The 21,144-nt window shown below is 39.4% G+C and overlaps 2 protein-coding genes across 3 annotated transcripts in view; both read right to left on the bottom strand.

Annotated features, from left to right (window-relative positions):
* The window catches only part of HOOK1 (hook microtubule tethering protein 1), a 44,624-nt gene extending 31,734 nt beyond the window's left edge, over positions 1–12,890 (bottom strand). Inside the window, exons 1-4 of the mRNA XM_020789871.3 lie at positions 12,667–12,890; positions 4,076–4,161; positions 1,854–1,926; positions 1,347–1,397 (exon numbers count right to left, since the gene is read on the bottom strand). Coding sequence (XP_020645530.2) covers positions 1,347–1,397; positions 1,854–1,926; positions 4,076–4,161; positions 12,667–12,717 — 261 coding nt within the window. The 5' untranslated portion in view covers positions 12,718–12,890. The remainder of the gene's footprint in view (positions 1–1,346; positions 1,398–1,853; positions 1,927–4,075; positions 4,162–12,666) is intronic.
* Positions 12,891–16,301: 3,411 nt separating this feature from the next.
* The window catches only part of FGGY (FGGY carbohydrate kinase domain containing), a 224,458-nt gene continuing 219,615 nt past the window's right edge, over positions 16,302–21,144 (bottom strand). For both annotated transcript variants that reach the window (XR_013544951.1, XR_012086424.2), the window contains one exon: positions 16,302–20,133. The gene's annotated coding sequence lies outside the window, so the exon portion shown is untranslated. The remainder of the gene's footprint in view (positions 20,134–21,144) is intronic.

Genomic DNA, 21,144 nt, shown 5'->3' with positions numbered 1-21,144 from the left:
TAAAACTGATTTTCTAGTTGGTCACAACCCAAGTTACAAATAACCCAACCCAAACAAGTTTCATAAGTACTTATTTCTTATACAAGATTTCCCCACAGCTAAAATATTCTAAGTACATTTAAAAATATGAAATATAAAATCATAATAAAATAGCACAAGATAAAATTATCAGCAAGGGAGAGAAACATTGCAAAACACAATAAAACCACACCAAAAAATCTACCAGCAAAAAAAATTAGAATACTGCAGAGGATTAAAAGTATTACAAGAGATTCTTAAAAAATCTGGGGCAACAACATCAAAAAGGCTCCAACAGATACAGTGTGGCCTCGACTTACGAACGACCCTACTTGCGAACAATTCAACTTACGAACCCGCCCTATAGGGGAAATAAGGACTCGACATACGAACTTCCCTCGAGTTACGTACAGGAAAAAAGTGCCCCCTCCCTCCTCTTAGAGGCTTCTGGAGGGGGGAAAAGGGTCAGAAACTTAAAAATAAATAAAAGAAAGCCACTTGCCAGGCCTTGGTAGCCCCCAAACAGCAGGAAAAAGAGCAGGAAACAGCTAAAAGCTGATACCCAGAAGGGAGCCTGGCAGCCATTTTGTGCTTCCCCCCCCCCCGCACCCTCCTCTCCCCGCCTATCAGCTGATGGGCTGGCTCTGAAGAGGCTTGGGGAGGCTTGCTCAGCACCTAAAAAGCCTGCCTGTGTCCTTGTGCTGAAAAAATCAGCACAACATGCTTTAAAACATGATTTAAAATTGGCTTCGTTGAAAAAAAAGATTTCTAAAGTGCTTTGCAAACTGTTCCCTGCCTTCCTCCTCGTTTCCTGAACCTAAGGGGAAAAATATCCCCCTCTAGTGGCAGAAGGCAGAATAGCAGCTTCCCATTAGTTTCTATGGACGGAAAAGAGCAGATACAGATTAAATGGTTTTCAATGCATTCCTATGGGAAATGCAGATTCGACCTAAGAACTTTTCGACCTAAGAACCACCTTCCAATACGGATTAAGTTCGTAAGTCAAGACCCCACTGTACCATAAAGTTGGCACCAGAGGAGTATCTCTGAGGAGGGCATTCCACAGATGGTATGCCCCCACTGAAAAGGCCCCCTCTTGTAAAGTAGCTCACAGCATACATGATGGGGGCGACTGGAAAAAGGCCCTGGACAACGGTCTTAGAGTCCAGGTAGACAAACACATATGTAATATTTTGCATATGCAACAAAGAATCACAGTCTAGTTGATTATAGACTAATCAATGGCCAAATATTCAACGAACTAAGATTCTGGCTTTGATGACAGTGGAAGAAAGTGACATTCTAATTACTGCTGGGGGGTTTCATACCTCATGATAATAGTCCATAATTCCTTGAAGAACTTTCTTCAAATTGCTAGCCTATGAACGTATAGAAGAAAAGTGTGATTGTCAGGTAAACATTTTTACTGCTGAAACAGCACCCAATTTCTCACATGATGTTTACTGAACAATATAACATATATTAACATGACATATTCTGCCTGATGCTGCTACATACTGCTAAAAACCAGTACTCCTACAATTAAATGATATCATCTTCAGCTGAAAGCAAATGTTCCTTCAAAAATTCCTTTCAAAGAATGCTTGAATTCTTTAAGGCTGAGAGGGTGGAAGAAGGGCATAATCTTAGATACTCCTCAAAGATACAAGGAAACCTTTACGAAAGCACAGACAGGAGCTTTGGTGTAACCAGTCTCGGATCTAGAATCTGGATTGCTTATTCAAGTTTTCAACAGTGTAAAATACATTTATTTGTAAAACATTACACCCCATAAAGCTGAAGTTTTGAAATCTTGCAGACATGTTTTCCATTACCTTTATTCTCCAGTTGTCACCAACATCTTCTTTAATACGATTCAGCCAAGGTTTGTCAAACCAGGCAGCATCGCTAGGATAAAGTTAGTTTACATGTGTTAACTGCTAAAAAAAAAACTATTGAGGTAAGCTAAACTCCAGTCTTATTTGTGTCTGAAAGCTTACAGGCAAAGTATAAAGCAAAAATACATCAGGTTGAAGCTAATAGCTTCCCTCCTCTCATGGAACCCTCTCTGAAACCTCAGATACTTCTGTCAGCATAATGAGAAAGGAGTAGATTTTTGATGCCCCTGACAATCCACCACCACCAGCAGCTCCTTAGCTTCTTCCCATTCTGCTCTAAAGGATCGCCATCTTTCTGGAATGGATTTATGAGGGGCACACAGAACTTTGGGGGTGGGGGGGGAAAGGCAAATAAACATCTCCTCTAAACATGGGGATGAATAAAAAATGAATCACGATATTTGTTAAGAATCGCTGATTCCTTAAATATTCATCGCTTCATATTCATCAGTTCCAGAGATCCCAACAAATATGAAGGCATGAATATTGTTCCATTTTTATTCATCCCCCATAGGAAGAGAGTAAAGGCTAGCTTTCCATCTCTTCCTATGGCCTTCCCTTTCTGCCTATGGGCCGATAGGCAGGCAGCCAGCCAGCCCCACAGCCACCCACCCCCACAGCCTATCTCCGACCCCCTTCCTCTCCCTACCTTAGCACTGCCACCATCCGCCACCGCCAGGAGCTGCCATCATCCATCACCACCACCACAGTCTCCAGCTGTCCTCCGCAGCCACAGCCTGCAGAAAGGGACACTGGCTGCCTTTTGCAAAGATGGTGGCTGCAGCTTCATTTAGAGTAGGGAAACTGCAGCCTCCAGCTTTGCAAAGGGCAGCCTGGATTCCCTTAGCCTGCGGCGCAGCAGCGGCCGCCAAGGTAGGGAGGCAACAGGGGCAGGCTGCGGGGGCTTGGGGGTCAGCTGACAAATACGTGCTTCATCGGTTCATGGGGGAGGAGCTTCCTGCTTCGTGAACTTTGATGGATCACAAAGCAGGACGACTCGCCAAAATAGTGAGTTGTCCCCATCTCTAATCTCCTCCCTTCTCATTCTACTGATGAAAGCCACCACTAGATCAAAAAGTCTTCCACCAGTCAAGACACCAACCAGATATACTGATCTTTCACAAATACAATATATACAATCAAAATTTCAATCATCAGTTTACATGTATTTTTTAAAATCTTTCGCTTTTGTAACTCTATTTAACACATCATTTCTCTGCAAGATAAACTAATATACTGATTCTCAAACTGGAATGTGGGAGGGCTTGAAGAAATTCCAAGGGGATGTGAGACTGTGAGAATTATATTAAGTAATTTTTATCAGCTGAAACAAAATTTCCTATCAAGAAATTTATCTTTAACCATGAAAGGAATAATGCTTCATGCAACATCATGCTTCGCATTAAATCCATTTTGTTTCTGCTATTTCTTAAGGTACCTTTCATTTTTAGTATGTTTTTGTGTCAAAGCAACTACTAATGTTTCTAATTATATAATTCTATAAAGTTTTGGTTTTTTTAACATTTATGAATGTGTTTATTTTAAATGGGGTTGGCTGATGGCAAAGGAGGTATGAGAGTTTCCCAAAAATAAAAGGGGGGAAATGCTGAAACTGCTGAGCTGATACAAGCCAGGTATGTTGTGAAGTAAGAATAGCTGGGTAGCTATAGTGACAACAGACCTAAGGAGCAATTAAAAGGGCACAGTGTATCTGACCTTAATACAGTATTTATACATGCAACATGGAATCTGCAAGAAGTTATTGCACTTATCTTCCCACAGAATAAAAGCAGCACTTGTATTGTTTTTTCCATGGACTAGGATTGGTTTGTTTCAGAAGAACCATAAAAAAAACTATCTAAGAATACCATTTTAATGATTAGTGATTTAAGTACCTTTCTTATTAAGTTACAGGATTTTTCTTCTATCTGCTCATAATACAAATTACAAGATCCAAAATGTTGAAGTTTTGAGTACCTGGATGTGTTGTGCACGATTTATTACAAATGCAAGCATAAAAATGTATCTATATTTGGATGGCATATACTTCAAGTGTGTATTTGTACACTTTGGTTAATTGTGCATACTTATCAGCAAATTAATAAATAACCTGATATGGTGAACAAAAGAAATATGATATATACATTAAACTAACTTACATTTCATGAAGTACTTGTGCCATGGCAACACCATTAGTTAAGTCTTGAACATCTTTGCAGGACTGAGCAGTATTAAATGTCTGCAACTAAAAGGAAGCATGAATAAATAAACCCCTTTCTATCTCAATTCATTTAGGATAAGAAAATCATTTCTGTCAACCATGCACAGAAAAATATATAACAACTAAAACCCCATCATCAGCATATATCTGTGTATCACAGCCACAGTAGGTTTGCTAAGCCTGGAAAGAATTTTTTCTGAACCCAGTCAAGAATTAATGAGTATTATCTCTATTTATTATTTGTTCATTTAAAATATTTCTAGGGTGCCTGTAATGGCAGAAGCCTATACATTAAAGCAGCAGCAAAAACAAAACAAGCACTAGCAATAAAATATTGATAAAGAACAGAATACAATGGCAAGTAAAAAAGGAAAATAATCCAATAAAACACAGTGGCCAGGATCCTACTAGTGAAAGCATTACGTTTTGTGCAGCTTGCCGCAGCTAACTGACAAGGAGCTGGCACATGTCTCAGCGGCATGCCTGGCCACACACCTGACTATGCAACTGACATGTGCCCCAGCATTTCATCAATTAGTCACTACCAGCCATTGCAGTTATGCAAATGTCATGCAAACATCAGTAGGATTCCAGCCCTTCAGTGAATTGTAAAAGATAATAGGTGGGTCTACGAGGGCGGGGGGGGGGGGGTGTTCTCTTAAAGCTTGAGGCAATGGAGTCTGAAAAACACCAGACAACAACCTGAGGTGTGGGAAAAAGATCCTCCTTCATAAACGTTCCCACCTAAATTTGTTCAAAAGATAAGGAAGTTAGAAGGGCCTTTGCTGCTGATTTTAATGCGGAAAAGCTGATACATAGGCAAAGGTAGTAAATCATTTAAACTTTAAAGGTTAAAACCTTGAGATTTCTCAACAGGTTTTATGGATGTCATATGGCCTGATAGCTAAAATCTTCCCAATATTCGGGTTTCTATTTTCTGTGCCAGCTGAAGTTTCTAATATGTTTAGAGGCAGCCCATTTGGTTAAGGCATATTATAGGAGTGAGCTTCAAATGGGTTTCCATTTTGCATTAAAGGGTAATACAGTACTAATCTCTTATGGCAGGACTCGTGTAAGGGTTACTTCAATAACTGAAGCATTCTGAACAGTCCCAAGTAATACAGACAGACCTACTGTTATTAGCAGAGTAGAATATTTCTAATTGCAAAGAAATCAGAGCATTCTGTACACAGAGTTGTAGCTTATGTAAAAGCAAAGTATCCAGTACAAGAATTCTGTCACTCATGAATTGCAAAAGATAGCTATACTGCATTTCTGAACATACCTGTACATTTTAAGGTTGAATAATCTATGAAAGGGTGTTGCAAGATACTACAGCTATATGAATCATATCAAGTCATATGTGAGTCAACTGTTCTAACCAGAGTGGATAAAAATCAATGATTTTTTTAAAAATCAAATTGACTTCTATCATGATTTATACCATAAATTTATTTTTATTTAAATTGTTAAAATCTGATTTTCAAAATTTAAACCATGATTTAAATAAATTAAATGGTTCTAACCCTGCATTTCTAGATCTAAATACCACATTCTATTGGGATTGCAACTGAACTTCTCTTATCCAGCCCTCTGGACAACCTGAAAACCATCTATGGGGTTCCTCCCCCCCAAGAACTCCAGATCCAAATCTGAGGGTACAAGGGGGGTTGCAATGCACCAGATTGCCTCCCCCAGTTCCTTTGAATTGTGCTGTTCCAACAGCCCAATAATCAACACTAGGCACTGGTTTTAGTGTCTTTGCTACGCATTTTCCCATTCAATGGCATTTTCATACACTGAAGAGATATCCAGCTTCCAACTTCAAATATGGGGACTATCTTGGAGAAAGGCAGCAACTGGTCATACACAAAATCCACAGCTCATGCTGGTATTGCCAGATGTTGGCCAGGAGGCATAAAAAGAAACTGGAGTAAACCAGAAGTAAGGTATAAATCCCACAAGGAGCCTTGTGGTGCAGTGGTTAAACTGCTGTACTGCACCCAAAACTGTGCTCACAGGTGGGGCTGTCCTTAAGAAATGTTCAGAAATTTCAACTGGTTTTTTTAAAAAAGCTGCCAGAATGTTGTCCAGCATTTCCATTATGCAGTGTATTACTCTGATGTTCTGTGAACTATATTTGTTTCCACTTCCAGACATATTTTGAAATGTTAGAGTGGAATCCTGTTCATCTATTCACACAATGGGCTGATGTGCAAATAGAGTGACATTTGCTGAGAATACAGTGATACCTCCTTGTTGAAGGGTAAGCTCCATCCTTTCTAATGGAGTGATCCAACACAAGGCAAGATCCCAAAGAATGTCAGGGCCAGGGTATAATGGTCTGACACTGAAGGAACAGTATTCAGGCTCTAGTGACTACATGTAAAGTCCCAAATGATCTGGGTGTAGATTATTTGAAGGACTGTTTATTCTCATATATCTTCCACGTGAATCTGCTCATTCTTTACAATTTGCATCAGAGTCCTTTCTCCATGCCATTTTGCCTTCAAAGAAAGAATCAACTGGAAAATATGACAGAGCTTTTTCAGAAGTGTCACTTAGTAGACATCCTTCGGTCTCGTGAGACCATGGCAACGTGCTCTGAATAGAGGTCTTGGAACAGTGTCTAGTGTGGCTGAGAAGGCCAATTTGAGAGTGGCAATCCCTTCCACACTGAAGACAAAGGCAGTCTGGCCCCTGGTCCAGGTCCCTGATTTTGTTGGTTTTGGGACTGCTTCTTTGCCTCAGCCTGCTGAACAAGTGTCTCTTCAAATTGGAAGAGGCCGTGACGCATCGCCTGCCTCCAGGCCGAACGCTCAGATGTCCAAGGTTTCCCATCTTTTGAGGTCCATTCCTAAGGCCTTCAGATACTGATTACAGATAGATATTCTTGTATTGCAGCTGTGGTCTTCCTCTGGGGCACTTTCCCTATACTAATTCTCCATTCAGGAGATCTTTTGGAATCCATTCAGGAGATCTTTTGGAAGTGTCACTAAAGCTATGGATTACCCTTCTTTGCAGAGCTTGGCTGATTCTTTCTTTAAACCTTTAGATCAAGCCAAGGTTCCCTCTAAGGTGCATGGCTGTGCAAATGTGTGTGACTCCAGCTCCCTCTGTGCAGCGTTCTTCCTCTGCCATGCACCCACAGCCATCCTTTCCAGTCTTTTTGGTTCTGGTTATGATGGAACTCTGCCTGGGGGTTAGAGTCATGCAGGAGGTGCAGTCGCATGCACAAGGGGCACAGCACCACCCAGTGGGGCTGAAAATAAGAGGGAACTGAGGGCTGCATGAATGGGATTCATCTGTTGGGGTAAGTATGCTGGCAAGGAGCAGGACCACAGACAAATGTGAGGGGTTAGGACAACGACCAGAGGTTGCCCACTGTTGCTTCAGTGGGATCAAGCAGGCCAGGATATGCTTGCTCATTTTCTAGACTTCAGTCGTTTTAATGTTGTACCCTCCTGCTACAAATTCTATATATATACTTAATCCTCAGTTCTTTTATTCTCTTCAGTTCTTTTTTTTTGTATTATTTTGATTTTACTAGCCAGAATCCCACCAGTATAACTGCATCAGCATAAATTTCAGCCATAAATAACGAAGTAGCATCAAACGTTTAGCATCAAACATCAGTTAATGTGTCTTGGTATGTGACAGCAAATGTGTACATTGACTTCTTAACTTATGGCAATTTGGTGCTGAAATTTATGGCGTTATGCTGGCATAAATATGTAATACAATTCCAGCTATTATATATGTTTGTTTTGTTTAGAAAAAGAATTATGTTGCATACTTGCATAACTCTTATACCCGAAAAGGGCATACTTCTTCTCTAAACAAAGCTGCGCTATATATCTCTACTCAAAAATAAGCCCTCATAAGTTCAACCAGCCTTACTCCTAAATGACTGAGTATGCAACTGCAACCTCAGGGAACCCTACAACAGCAGTAACGTGTTATATAAGTGAGTGTCTCCTTTAATAGAAGTAGCTAATTAGGATTAGGAAACAGAGTTATTTGCTAAGAGCAGCACAGCTCATCTACTACGTTGCATTGTAAACATTAACGAGCTGACTTACCTCAAAACACCTTATAGGTGTAACAGAAAAAGAACAAAAATTTAATTTGATAACATACTCTTCAGCTATAACCATTCATAAATAAAGAACATGTTATCTTGTTCTTTTGTTCCAGAATGACTGGTACAAAAGAATGTAAATCAGAATATTCTATTTTTATTAGAAAAAGGAAAAAAACTGCATTTGGTCACTGCTGGAAGTTTATTTCTAGTTTCATAGAATAAATATGAGAAAGCTTTACAGGACATAAATACTGCTGTATCTGGGCCATAGTGTATTGACGAGTAAATCCCCAATGGCATTATCAGTGCATTTATGTTTTAAAAATAAATACCAATAGCTTTTATATAGCAGCAATCTATTTAACATCAGAAACAGAAGCGGAAGATAGCTACTTTGAAACAACGGCTGGAATCCAGTTGGCACAGGTTATACCATGCAACTCTAGTGACATCATCAGTTGCCGCTGTTTCAAGGAAATTAAAAGCCTCTCATTCCCCCTGCAAGTTCTAGGAATTCCATTTCTCCTAAGAAGCCTTTAGGAACTGCAGAACAAGGTAGGGAATGGTTTAAAGCTGGAAAAATGCCACCATCAGTCCCAGTCCTGCTGCTGTGAGTGTTGGTGGTGATTTGCCAGCTTTACATCAACTTTTAAAAACTCTATTACAGGGCATCAAACTTTACTGACAATTATGAACCTGTGCAGATAAAGGGAATAAATAAAATAATTTGCTCAGGACTCCCACTGAGTTTAGTGGGGAAAATCAGTGTGCAAAAGACTGCAACTCTAATTTTTCTTTACGGCATCTGGCTTACTTTCCCTGCCCTTTTGGGGGTGCTGTTCTTGGTACACGATGCCAACTTCACCTTCATATGGCTCACTGTATTAGAATCCTCCATGGTTCATTAAATTTGGTGTTAGATTTATAGATTAAGATAAACAATATCTCCATAGTTAAATGTAAGTACTGCCCTGCAGGATCTATCTATTTACTGTACACTTGTATCAGCCAGAGAGTGATATGTTCTCCAATGTATAACAATCTATCAATTAACCTAGATTACACCCTATATTTTTATTCTGCCCCATCTTGCACTTGTATACCTTCATAATATTGTTTGTTCTTGGGCACTCAAGCATGATTCAGTTTTTGCTGGCCTTCTAAATCCTAAATCTTCAGCCCAATAAAAATGGTCATTCACAAATACTGGTTACTCCTTTTTAATTATCTAGCTTTGTTCCTATTTAGAAGAAAACATGGGTTAAATGTGACGATCCACAAGAACATGGACTGCAGAACTAACCCTAAAACATATAAAAAAGAAGAAGAAAAGAAAAAAAGACACTTGCTTTCAGAAAAGTACAAAGCTGGGAAAGGGAAATTTACTGCAATTTTTGGTATGGTATGTACAGAAATGATGTATCAAAGTGTTTACTGTGATGGGTATCAATTAAATATGAATATGTATTAAACTGTTCATGATAAATACATCTTCTGTGTTTGCAGCAATCTACCAAATAATTCATTGCAATATAAAACACTTTACTAAGAAGAATTAAGGTGGCACAGACTGAATTAAGATATGGCTGTAAATACTGCTCATCTTTACAAACCAGCACTTCAGAGAATAACTGAAAAATATGAAACAATCTACACAAAGCGGTAAGAAATACTGATTCCTTCTGATAGCAGAGCAAACAGCACTGTGCCGATCAGTACAGCAATAAAATGGGGTCATCCAGAAATAGAGATGGCTTGTGCATACTTAGGACTACTCCAGATTTGCAAACAAATATTGGAGTATAAAGTAGGGACAACAAAGGAATATATTATGTATATTAAAATACTATCTACAATGTATGCCAGTTCTAATCAGTAGATTTGCAAGTGTGTTGCAGTTGTTTACTTTTTATAATACCTTCTTTTGGTTTGGTCTGTGTCAACACGGACTCACAAAAAGCATACTAAAAACAGTATTAAATATTGTTGTAGGATATCTAAAAACTGGAGTTCACTTGAACTCTTTCCTTTTGCCCAAACTTTGGTTTCCTTGCAACAAAATATAACTCTAAAACATTTGTTGTTTACAGACTTACAAGGATAAACCTAATTGTTACATATTTTATGTTGAAGAACTTACAACAATGGTTTCGGCTACCTGTTATGGATAAACAAGTTACTTATTTGTTTGCCTCAGTAATTAATCAAATCTGACACAAGTTTGTGTGATTTATTTCTGTTTCCTGCCACATACACTATTTAATATAAAGTGCTATTTTCAGCAAAACTGAAACTGTGTTTAATACAAACTCATTATCATTAGGCACCTTTGATTATGCAGATATCTTCTTCATTCATTTTACTGGATGACCACCTTTCACTTTGAACAAATAATAAAGCCAACTGAACACAACTTCTTCATTACATGCTAGAATGCAGTGGAAATTCTCCTAAAAGCAGGTTCCTTAGCAACATGCATAATTGCAGTGAACTGTTTTTATCATAACAAGCAAACAAAAAACAAAAACAAAACATGTAAAGCAACTAATTTGCTGTCCTCAGCATATTTACTTTAACTTACAGGGAAAAACATCCAAATGCATGCCTAGGGGATCAAGCAGCCTGACCACAATATTTGGGAGGAAATGTTATTGAATTCAGGAAAATATGCATCTACTGTATTGCTGGATTAAACAGCATGTCAGATAGCTTATTTTTTACTTAAAATCAGATGTCCCTTCAGATTAATCAAAACAATCTAAATGTTATTTATTTCCTGTCAGTGCTGAATGCTAACACTGCAAGCAAGGATTTCTAATTACTTCCACCCACTCAGTGGCATTTTACAGAAGATGGGAACCCTACAACATTCTGAAGGGCTGCAAATTTTTCCCTATTTCTGGTTTTCTAAGCTTCAGGTCAAGAAACATTATATGCTATGCAAATTATTAAGTCTTCATATGTTAACTCCCATCTGATATACTCTTCAGTACCAAACATTTGATATGGCAGGTCATACATAGTACAAGGTTCATAGTTCCAAAGCAAGTCATAACTTGCAGCCCAACCCTACGAGGCTTGCATACCGTAAATAATTTGTTCAGAAGTATATGCCATAGATCCGAATGTACTTATTCTCAAATAAGTGAGCATAAATGTTCAGGGCAAACTCAAGCCCTCTGAATTCACCTAGTTTGTACAAAACCCTAAGGCATAACCATGGTACTCATAAGAACTTAAGAATGAAGTCCTGCTGTTATCAATCCAAAGATGTATTCGTTTTCCTAGAGACCAACCAAGTGCCTAAAACATTCCAGGTAAGAATTTGGAATGGCAAAGCATTCCCAAGGCAGAGAATTTAGTAAGGAAAATGAACACACTTCACAGGTTAAATTTGCTTTGAGAGATCAGCAGATATCATCTGAAGCATATACTGACTGCAATGCATATTTGATTTCTCTTGACAGTCACATACAGACAGCGCTTCCAGATGAGGCTTTTGCTGCACAGTTGACCTGCTTGGTGCACAGAATTTTATGTGATGGGGGAGAGGGTAGAAAGTGTCATTTTATGTCTGTAATCCTTCACTGTTTTCCAATACTACTTCCACCTTTTTTCCCGACCACAAAAAAAATATGCTAAGGAGCGAAAGATAGAAGAGCACCACATCATCTTTGGATTATCAGGCACAAAAATATCCATCCACAGCCTTCCCGACCTCCTGCACGGGAAAGGGGGCACAAGATGGGAGTCTCTAGCAGACAGATAAGGGATGATCACGCTGACAGGTAGTCAGTTGAGCACAACATACGGATGGGCTTGTAACAATAACAAGGAAAGCACTATGTTACAACTCTCTGGGAACAGCAAATTTAATATAGATGCAATTGCAATCCCGAGATGAGTAAACAGGTGGTATAAAGGCACAGAACAAAAATCAAGCAGGATGTAATGCAAACATTTAGACTTCCACGGAAACCTGTAAGGTTGTTACAGTGTCGTAGCCACCCTATGGGGTGCCTGACTTAGATCACCTCCCTGGACACAGAGAGCCTCGGGCAGGAGCCAGGGAGGGTGTGCAAAAAAGACAACATCCCGGAGAGACCCAGCACGTGCGTGCGATCCCAGTACTCCATATTGGATTCACAGCCCGTCTCCTCGGAAGGCAGCGCCCGCTTCTGCTCAGGGCCACCCACTCCCCGGGGTAAGGGCGACCCACTTTGCTCCAGTGGGAGGGACTCTCTCGCTGGCCTCGGGCGCCTGAGTCTCCGGGGACGGCCGGAAAGGTGAGCGACCGAGAGGAGGCTGCAACGCGGGGACACACAGGCTGCTTATGGGGGCGGACGGGGGTCTCCCACCTCCGGTCTCAAATGCAACCCCAGGAAATGTGTGGGCAGACCCTCTCCCTCCTTCCCCTTCTCCTTCCAGCCTCCGGGACCGCTTACCCAGAGAATGAGGCTGTCGCACAGCAGCTGGTCGCCGGGTTTCCCTTCCATGGCTACCGCAAACACTTCCTCACTCCGCAGCAGCAGCGCCGCTGCGCTCTCCTGCGGAACGCACAATGCACCAACCACACTTACGCCCACAACAATACGCAGGTTACGTGGCCGCCGCCGCCGCCGCCGCCGCCGCTTGTGTCACCTTAACATTGACACCCATCTCGCCATCTGCCTTGTCCCTGAGGGGCCTTTTCGGTGCTTGACGCGAGCGCCGCCCAATCACAGGCCAGAGAATCGAGGCCAGCCTTGCCCATTTAGACCGCGTAACAAAGCAGTCGGCCCAATCAAGCAGGTGGCCGCCGGTGGATTGCGAGGCGGGGAGAGCAGCGGGGGGGAAAAGTTTGTAATGGCGCCCCCTACAGGAAGCATGGAGAATTGGCTGAGCCACAAAGCCGTGTTTTATGACCCCGTTGAGTGGGAAGACGCGCTCCTCTTAGTCATAGCTGTCATATATAAAACATCAAGTGCCGGATTAACTGGGTGTTCCACCTTCCCGACTCGTTTTTCCTGTTTTTCTCTATACGATGTCTGTTGCTGGGCAGGATGCAGGTTTCTCAACTCCCAACACCTCGTCACAAAGCCCGTCTCTGCATATTTACCTGGAATTCAATCCTACCATCTCTGTTTATTATTATTTATTCACAGATTTATGCATTGCCTTTCTCCTTTATATAAAGGACTCAAGGCGGTTTACAGCATTTAAAAATCAAGCATATCAAAACATAATAAATAAATCATTAAAAATAATTCGCCAAACAAGAATTAAAACGTGCTACCATGTGTTGTATTATGGAAAAAGCCAGAGTTCCAGAAAAACATCTACTTCTGCTTCATTGACTACACAAAAGCCTTTGACTGTGTGGACCACAGCAAACTATGGCAAGTTCTTAAAGAAATGGGAGTGCCTGACCACCTTATCTATCTCCTGAAAATCTGTATTTGGGACAAGAAGCAACAGTTAGAACTGGACAGCTGATTGGTTCAAAATTGGGAAAGGAGTAGACAAGACTGCATATTGTCTCCCTGCTTATTTAATTTATATGCAGAATACAGCATGCAAAAGGGTGGACTGGATGAATCCCAAGCTGGAATTAAGATTGCTGGAAGAAATACCAACAACCTCAGATATGCAGATGATACCACTCTGATGGCAGGAAGTGAGGAGGAGTTAAAGAACCTCTTATTGTGGATGAAAGAGGAGAGCACCAAAAATGGTCTGAAGCTCAACATAAAAAAAACAAAACCCTAAGATCATGGCCACTGGTCCCATCACTTCCTGGCAAATAGAAGGGGAAGATATGGAGGCAGTGACAGATTTTACTTTCTTGGGCTCCATGATCACTGCAGATGGTGACAGCAGGCACGAAATTAAAAGACTCCTGCTTCTTGGGAGGAAAGCAATGACAAACTTAGACAGCATCTTAAAAATCAGAGACATCACCTTGCTGACAAAAGTACGCATAGTCAAAGCTCTGGTTTTTCCTATAGTGATGTATGGAAGTGAGATCTGGACCATAAAGAAAGTTGACCACCGAAGAATTGATGCTTTTGATTGTGGTGCTGGAGGAGGCTCTTGAGAGTCCCCTGGAGTGCAAAGAGAACAAACCTATAGATTCTGAAGGAAATCAACCCTGAGTGCTCACTGGAAGGACAGATCCTGAAGCTGAGGCTCCAATACTTTGGCCATCCCATGAGAAGAGAAGACTCCCTGGAAAAGACCCTGATGTTGGGAAAGTGTGAAGGCAAGAGGAGAAGGGGACAACAGAGGACGAGATGGTTGGACAGTGTGATTGAAGCTACCAACATGAATTTGACCAAACTCCGGGAGGCAGTGAAAGAAAGGAGAGCCTGGCGTGCTCTGGTCCATGGGGTCATGAAGAATCAGAAAAAAACTTAATGACTAAACAACAAAACGTGTTAACAGAGCTTAACATGTGCATGGGGTTGCAGCCCCTTGCTTCTATTTTTGCTTCTACCGCCACAGCAGTTCTAGCATTTTGTATCGAAGCAAGTGCATAAGGAAAATTAACTCCCCTGGAGCAACAAGGATCCTTCTGTCTCCTTTCATTCAACTGCTGATATGCTGCAGTCGTGTTCATTTGGGATGGCTGATCTGGGACAGTGTGGGTAGGATTTTTAGCTGTGTACTGACAGCTTACATTGAGTTCAAAATGAGCTGTGTGCACCCTCAAGTCTTTCAAAACTAGGCCATCATGGGGCTGAAGTTAAATAACCAAGGTGCTCTCAGTGATTACCATGAAAGATGTACAAGACTGTGTTTCAGATGGGTATATGGATCCCTGTTGGCATGGTTTGGATTGAACCAAATGATGGTGTCCACACCTGCTTCCTTTAGATTGACCTGTCTTTCCCCTTTGAGAGCAGTTCTGTATGTTTCTGAACCCCTGTCAGGAGGTTCTCCTATTCTGGTGCGGGTTCGAAGGCTTGAATAAAGTCCATTCCTAATGTGTGTGGCCACCTGGAATGGACTGAAGAGCCTTGCAGCTCCTTCCAGTATCATTTCTGGTCCCCTGAAGTGTTTCGCAAGCCACTTCAGGATATCAGAAATTGAATACTTCCCCTAATTGTTTGCGGACAGCCAGGGGAAGTGAAATTATTATTATTTTTTTACATCTGCAAAATCCTTACTGAAGTGATGCATCACTTCTGTTAAATTATTTTTTTTCTTTACCTGTCTGTATATTGCTGATCAAGAAACTACCCACAGTTTTCACTTCTCACTACCTTCCTCTCTTTCCCTCTCTCTCTACAACTTTTCAAGGTCTATTTATAACCTGCTGTGGCAAAGAGTCAGACAACAGAAGCTGAATCTCCCACTAACACTCACACCCACACCCCTATCTCAAAGGCATCTCCACAGCTGTGGTTAGTTTCTCCATTGGCAATACGCAGACAGGCAGAGAAAATATTTTCTTCATTTAACAGAACTGATGCATAGCTTCAGCAATGATCCAGGAGATCATATGTAAAATAATTTCACTTCCCCTGACCCTCTGCAGATGATCAGGGGAAGCATTTAATTGACAGGGAGAAGCAAAGTGCTGTTCGGATGGGAGGTGCATTCCATATGGCATGCCAAACTCAGCCAGTCTTTTTAAACCCAATCCAGCCCACACCAAAACAGCAAGTCTGGACAGGCCCTTTCTGTTATTTTAAAAAAGTGGCAGCTATGTTAGTCTATTTCACGGGGAAAATGTCTTATGTTACTCTAAAGACTAGCAGATTTATTGTGTTGTGAATTTTCATGGATTGCAATAAAGATTTTTAGGCATAGGCTTCTGCTGCACTTTGAGGAAAACTCAACAGGAATGCTAGTGTAATTGTGTTAACAGAAAAATTATACCATACCACCTAAAGGATATCTCAAATGGCAACACTTTCCTCAGGAGAAAACAACCAGAGGTGAAGTGGCTCAGAAACTAGCCTTATTCAGAGGTTGGTATCTTGCCATGAAGAGATCAGTGTGAATGTGCAGCCCACCCATGCCCCAGCACTTAGATGTCCCAGCCAAGGCATGATCAGCATTGTTCTGCAACGGATGCCAAAGTGTGCAGTGCAAGCATGGGCAGAGTTGACTCCTAGGTCTTTTTCTGCAGCCCCTGTTTCCATTATGAGCAACAACTCATCTTTTAAGTAGATCATACTTATTACCTGAAAACAGGGATGTCCAGCCACCTGGAGTTTTTTTTTTTAATTTACATTTATGGCGGTCCACACAGGCCCAAGATACTAGGCTCAGAACACTGGACTGCAGACCTGCCAAACTTCTCCATCCTGACACATACTTCCTCCATTTGAGAGAAACTTTTGATTAGACTTCCTATTCCTGCAGAGGGGCAATGTATGACCCTCCAGATGTGTGTGGCTCTCTTCATCTCTCACAGATGATTTGGTCTTTATTTTAGAAGACCCATTAAAATCAGCCCCAATTTTACTTCATCAAATTGAAGAATTTGGTGAGGTAGCTGGATTGAAAATCAATAGAGAGAAGATGAAATTCTTAACTAAAAACTTAACCCAAAAACAAAAGTCAGCTCATCTTAAATACAAACATTCAAATAGCAAAGAAAGTAAAGTATTTGGGAATTTGCTTGACAGCTAGATGCTGTTCATTGAAAGAACATAATTATGTGAAATTGCTTTTGCAGATTAAGCAAGACTTGAAAAGGTGGGAGAAACTACTACTCTCCTTTCTAGGAAGAATTACAACGGTTAAAATGAATATTTTATTTTATTTTTTATTTATTTATTTATTTATTTATTTATTTATTTAATTTATTTATTTATATCCTCCCCAAACTACTCTTTCTCCTCCAGAATTTACCAATTAAGCTAGGGCAAAAGTTTTTTTGAAGAATTAAGCAGCCTAGTTTCAAAGTTGATATGGCAGAAGAAGAAACCGAGAATTGAACGCAAATTACTACAAGACGCCAAAGAAAGAGAAGGATTTGGCTTGCTAAATTGGAACTTATATTATCAGGCAAGTACATTAACATGGATTGGGGAATGGATAAAACTAAAAAAATAAAAGAGTGCTATACTTACAGGGACACGATTTGCAAGTAGGATGGCATGTGTTTTTATGGTACGGAAGGACTAAAACTCATAAATATTTTGAAAGAAATATAATAAGAAATTCTCTATTAAGGATTTGGGAAAAAGTTAAATCTAAAATATATGTGAAAATACCTAGAATGGTCTCACCAATGAAAGCGTTTACATACCCAAATTTGCTAAATTAAAAAAAAAAACTACTTATAATGAGCTTTTGAATTCTGAGGGACTTTTAAAGACAAAAATTCAATTAGAAAACCAAGGAATAGTCTTTTCATGGTGGCCTCCAATGCAAATACAATCAATTTATAATCAAGATAATAAGGTTTTTATAAAGAATATACAACATTTGACAAAATATTACTTACTACAGAAGAAAAACAAATTCAAAAATTGTATAATTTTTTACTGCAATGGGATACACAAGATGAAGAAGTTATAGATACAATGTTAAAATGATCTAAAAACTTTGGCTATACTATGGAATTATAAAAATGGCAACAACTTTGGACAAAAATTATAAGTTAACATTAGCAACTTCCTACAAAGAAAATTTATATAAAATGTTTTATAGATGGCATTTGTCACCAGCTAGACTTGCAAAAATGTTCCCAAATATGTCAAACAAGTGTTGGAAATGTAAAAATCATGAAGGAAGTTATTATCATGTATGGTGGACTTCTGATGAAGCAAAAAATTATTGGGCTAAAATCCACATGTGGATTAAGCAAATGTCAAAACAGGAAATAGAATTTAAACTGGAAATATTTTTGTTAGGATTACTACCAAATACTATAGATATACAAAGCTATTATTTAATCCTACATGTTTTGACAGTAACTCAGTTATTATGGGCACAGGTTTGGAAAGATGAAAATCCACCAAATGATGATATAATTATTTAAAAAATATTAGAAAGTGCAGAAATGAATAGATTAACTAAGAGGCTAAAGGGACAAGAAGAATCATCTTTTTGTTTAAGCTAGAATTTATTTTATAATTGGTGGAAAATAAAAATTCCGCAGTAAAGGAACAGAAAATGAATAAAAAGTGGGATGCCATGAATAGGATCTCATCAGAAGAACTATTCCAATATACAAGATTGCTTCTATGTTGAGCCTTAGGCTTTTTTTAATTTTTTGCATTTAGATTATATTTGTTTATTGTTCAACGATTAGAGATTCTTACACTTTATGTTTACTGTTTAAAATACGCATTGTGCTATATATCTATGTTTTTAAATCCTCTGTTGGAAAATAAAATATAACATTTTAAAAAAATCATCCCCAGGTTCTTCAGCTGTTAAGTTCTTCTTGCATCTTCTTTGTTGATGTTTTCTGTCATGAATGAGACTGCTCCTCAGTATGTGAAGAAAGCATTCTAACTTTCTGTGTTTCACATCTTTCATGATTTCTTGATTTCTATTCATCACTTCAATACTTCTTCATTGGTTATCCTCTCAATACATGAAAGGAATGATAAATCCACATTTTGAATACTTTTGTCCTTTTGTAACAGTTTGTGTTAAAGTCCATGATGCCATGCTATAGACTAGAAACAAGAATACCTAGTGCCATACAATGCACATTCTCATAGACAATTTTTGTTGCATATTACATGCTTCATCTCAAGGAAACTGTTCCAGGTCCCCATTATTATGACTTTTATTGCATAAGTATGATCCCACCACTCATTCAAATACAAATTCTTAGACATTTCTATTTGCCAACTAATATTTGGCTTGCCTCAGATATGGAATTTTACCATGATCCTGATAATGTTGTCTTTCATTTATAAACCCAAGATGTTTCCCACTGCTGCTTCTTTGTTCTTAGACCCTTAAAAAACCCCATTAAGGAGAAAAAGAGCGAATAGATGGATAGTGACCTCTGACAGATATCCATAAGATTTCTGCATCTGGAAGCACCACAAATATATTTCCAAAGCTATATTTTTAAAAACTGGACAGTAGCCATTGTTTTACAAAAAGAATAATAATTTATTCAGTGGTGGTTTGGAATATATATATATATTGGTATGGAAGAAACAGCAGGGCATGCAAAAGAGATGCAAGCCAGAAAAGACAGAATTTATGTCACTCACACACACTCATTTAGAAATACCACATTCCTGCCATTTGATTTACCAGATGCTAAATAAGAGAAGCCAGAAGGTGATTGTAAACGTCATCTCTCTTCCCACCTTCAATAATCTCACTTCCCCTTCATTTCTTTTCTCCTTTTCTTCTTTTTTGAAAAGTAAAAGTAGCAGGCATCACTGTGTCGCTGTAGAATAGGTAGCATACCTTCGTTCCAAGCTTCCCTCAGTTGTGTTCCAAAAGAGTGCCAGTTTGTTCAGCCCCAAGGGGAGGCACAATCTGTTCACTCTTTCTTCAGCCTCCAGCTAGAGAGATGATTCTATGACAGAGAACTTAGTGAGCAGATGAACTGAACTGCTGTCATTGAACTCACCTCACCACTCCACATGGTAATATCTGGCAAAACATCCATGTCACCACAGGTAGCTGTATAATTACAGTTTGTACACCTTCAGTACCATACGGCGAGCTGAATTCATTGTTTCAAGTTCTTCTTTTCTTTCATAACATGTTAGATCTTTTTGTTTGCATTTCCTTCCATGGCAAATTCTAATGGGAGAGAACCAATGTGAGATGCATGTCCAAACAGGTCTGAGAAATCGGAGGTTCAAACCTGTACTTCACTGTGAAGCTCACTGGATGACATTCAGCATGTTGTTCTCACTCATCATAGCCTGACTTGGAGAGTGAACGTAGAAACTATGTGTACTTTCCTGAACAGTGTAGAGAAAGGGTGGGTTCTAAACAGAATAAAAATAAATAAATGAAATAATGAGTTATAGGAGTTGGTTTGGTTTTCATTACAGAGCTTTGTTGATATGACTGTTGCTTCATTTTAAGCAGTTTTTGGGTTAGCTTTATTTTCTTCCCAGTCACTTGGTGATTTCGTTGGTTCACACAAATTGTTATCTCTTACTGGTACACAAGTACAATCTGTGTTAAAAAGCTCACATTCACACTTCATGCAGTCCACATAGCCCCAAGAAGATAGTAAGATTAGAATACCGGAGTACAGATCTGTCAAACGTCTCTAGATATGCAATATATGTGTCTCCAGTAATGTAAAATAAATAAATAAAGACAAGAACAGTCTCCAACGTGTTAGTTTTGTATCTGCAATATAAATGTCAATCTCACTTTCTCTTTCTTTCCCTCCCTCTTTCTCTCTCACACACATCTACTGGGGAACACTGCTGTTTAACACACTGTCTGAATTGGCTGAATATAGCCTAGTAGCAACGCATCAGAAGTGGGTGCTGATTGTGTCACCTGTCCAGTTAGTCCCTGATTTATAAAATAAATAAATTAAAGTTTGTAGATAATGATTTATAAATCCTGGAAAAAGGCAGGATCATTATTTAAAGTATTTCTAGCTCAAAATATCTTATCAGAATTAATTTATAAAATAGAAGAGTTAAAAAACCCCATGATTTTAGCATTATGGCATGTGAATTCCTCATGACCTGGCAAGGTAAGGTACGGAGCTGAGCTTTATCATCCTTATTTCTGTTGTTCATGGATGCAGCGGAAGACACTGCAATTGTTTTCTAGATAAGATCTATTAAACACTGACTAAAATGTGTGGGTGAGAAAAGAACTGGGGAAAAGTAACAGTGAATGAGCAGATTTTCTTGGCAGAAACCTCTTGGTGAGAGAGATGCAATTCACATGATAATCAGCAGTTAACATTTTTGTGCCAATCTAGATTATAAATACCTTGACCTGCATTGACATTCTAGTAGGCAAAAAAA

The sequence above is a fragment of the Pogona vitticeps genome, chromosome 4 (assembly GCF_051106095.1).
Source record: "Pogona vitticeps strain Pit_001003342236 chromosome 4, PviZW2.1, whole genome shotgun sequence".
NCBI lineage: Eukaryota > Metazoa > Chordata > Lepidosauria > Squamata > Agamidae > Pogona > Pogona vitticeps.
The sequence above is the reverse complement of the archived record's forward strand: the minus strand, read 5'-3'. Positions and strand labels throughout refer to the sequence as shown.